General features: G+C 34.3%; 1 protein-coding gene across 1 annotated transcript in view; it reads left to right on the top strand.

Moving 5' to 3' along the window:
* Positions 1-1,807, top strand: part of LOC108536964 (cyclin-Y-like protein 2) — a 29,316-nt gene extending 27,509 nt beyond the window's left edge. The window contains exon 6 of the mRNA XM_017884067.1: positions 1,766-1,807. Coding sequence (XP_017739556.1) covers positions 1,766-1,807 — 42 coding nt within the window. The remainder of the gene's footprint in view (positions 1-1,765) is intronic.
* The last annotated feature ends 897 nt before the right edge of the window (positions 1,808-2,704 follow it).

The following is a 2,704-nucleotide window of genomic DNA, read 5'->3' as shown; positions in this document are numbered from 1 at the left end:
CCCTCTATTTCTAGGCACTATTTTTAGGAAAATAGGAATGGATGTGAGGCATCTTTATGTGAAGAAAAGCATCCCAGAAGATTCTGATTTTCACCCCAACTCAATCATTCCAAACTTTGCTGCACGTTGAAATCACCAGGGAAATTTTTAACAACAACCCTGATGGCCAAAGTCCTACCCAATGCTAATTAATTAAATCAAAAAGCCTCAAGTTGAAAATGAGGCAGCTATTAAAGCTCCTCAGTTGATTTTAAGATGCAGCAAAATTTGAGAGAAACTGCTCCTATATGGTGGGACCTTGGGCAAGTCAGTTTTAAGGTTTGTTTTCCTGATTGGTAAAATGAATGTTGGATTAAATGTCATGGTCCTTGGTCCTTTCCAACATGTAACTTCAAATTCTGTGATTTTAAAATGATTTTAGAGATGAAAACTACTTGAAGCACTATAGACATATCCACCTTAAATGCTAATGATACAGGGTTTTTAAAAAGTGCTAATATTGTATAGACCTATTATTAAAATTCAGATTTGCCTTCCCTCAGTTATTCTGAGCCTCATTCTAGATGCCGAGGGCAAATGGAAGCACATAACTTATGTAAGAGAATCTCTTGTTTTGTGATGCGCAGAATCTGTGAGTAACTTAGGAATACAGTTACATATATCTGAAGAGGTGTATCTGTTCATAAATATTTTAGTTAAACTAATTGAAGGTACCTACCGTTCACATTAGACTGTGTCCTGTTACACTGCCTTGTCAGCATGGCTCATTTTAGGATCACTGCACATATCATTGATTTCCTGTGTGCTTATGTTTACTAATATATTTTTAATAATTATACAAAAGCGATTTCAAATAATGTTATTATAAAGCACTTTCATTATGTATTTTTAGGGAAATAATTAAAAATGGGTTATAGGAGATAGTGAACTAAACTAAAATGCAGGGCCTAACATCTTAAAAAAAGAAAACACTACTGTATGGCTTAAATATATGGACACGATTTATAGTCCTTTGGGGAGTTGATGGGTGCAGCACACCAACATGGCACAAGTATGCATATGTAACAAACCTACACGTTGTGCACATGTACCCTAGAACTTAAAGTATAATAAAAAAGAAAAGAAAACATATGGACACATAGATGTAAACTGCATGAGGCTGTGTGCGGTGGCTCATGCCTGTACTCCCAGCACTTTAGGAGTTCCAAGGCAGGCAGATCACTTGAGGCCAGGAGTTTGAGACCAACCTGGCCATCATGGCGAGAACCTGTCCCTACTAAAAATACAAAAATTAGCTATGCATAGTGGCTCAAACCTGTAGTTCCAGCTACCTGGGGGGCTGAGGCATGAGAATTGCTTGTACCTGTGAGGTGGAAGTTTTGGTGAGCCAAGATTGCGCCACTGCACTCCAGTCTGGTTGACAGAGTGAGACTCTGGGTCAAAAAATAAATAAATGCATAAAATAAATTGCATGGAATGAAAGGTTTTATGGGTAGAAGAGCACGTAACAGGGAAATATGTTATTATTTATATATTATGGTCATCAACAGAAACATGTCTTCTAAAACATACTACCTTACATTGTGGTTCTCATATTTTTGCTAAAAGTCAAGAAATAAAAATAAGAAACTGCCCTTATGGTACTGTTCTGAACTATAAGATTTGAATTTCACAGCTGCTAGGAGAGTTTCCTCTACCCCTGTTTTAAAAAATGTCTTCAAGCCTAACAAATAACATTTATTGTTATGAATTTTTTTCCTTCCACAGTGTGACTTTGGCGATATATTATCATATCAAGCAAAGGTGAGCATTTTTAAAACCTGTCTTGTTATTCTGGCTAATTACTTTGCATGATATCAAGCTCAGTGTTACGTCCTGGCTCTAGACATCATAAGCTGTATTTTGCCTATTAAAATATCGAAGCAAATTATTTGTGTTTTCTTTGGTCCTTGAGACTTTTAAAATTTTTAAATGATAAAGTATCCCAGTGAGTATGATTTTATATTGATTACATTGACATTTACTGTGATAGAAATATAAAATTGAGATTTTGTCAAAATCTATTTTAGTTTAGATTTCACAGCCTTAACACTATTGATATTATGAGCTAGATAATGCTTTGTGAGGACTGTCCTGTGCATTACAGAAAGTTTAGCAACATTGATGGCCTCTACCAAATAGATATCAGTAGTAACCCATGACCCAGGTTGTGACAATAGAAAATATTTCTTAAATTTTTAAATGAAAATATAACTTTTCTATGATAAAAGATTGAGTAAAAAATGTGTCATGTGTTTATATTATTGAAAATCTGTAGTGTTGAACTTAATAGAAGGCAGCTGGATTCTCTATCTCTTTCTTTGCAATTTGCTTTAAGGAAGCAATAAGATAACCTAGCCTCATGCAAATATGTAGCTGGTAAAAGGTGTATTTTTAAAACTTTAAGACAATTGTGGGTGTTCTTTAATACTAAATCAAAGCTTCACAAGTGCTAGTTTCTTAAATTAGTTACAGTGGCATTTTACATATTAGCAAATGTATTCCATCAGTACTCACTGATCTTTCTTGCACAATAAATGGTTCTTTCCCCCACATACTTGCATTTATAATATGCATTAGTTATTTGGAAAATATTGGTTTATGTTTTATTGCTTCAAAATCACTTGTTTAATTTAACCACCCATCTTATTTTAAAACGTCTTTA

The sequence above is a fragment of the Rhinopithecus bieti genome, unplaced genomic scaffold (assembly GCF_001698545.2).
Source record: "Rhinopithecus bieti isolate Rb0 unplaced genomic scaffold, ASM169854v2 scaffold_14821, whole genome shotgun sequence".
NCBI lineage: Eukaryota > Metazoa > Chordata > Mammalia > Primates > Cercopithecidae > Rhinopithecus > Rhinopithecus bieti.
The sequence above is the reverse complement of the archived record's forward strand: the minus strand, read 5'-3'. Positions and strand labels throughout refer to the sequence as shown.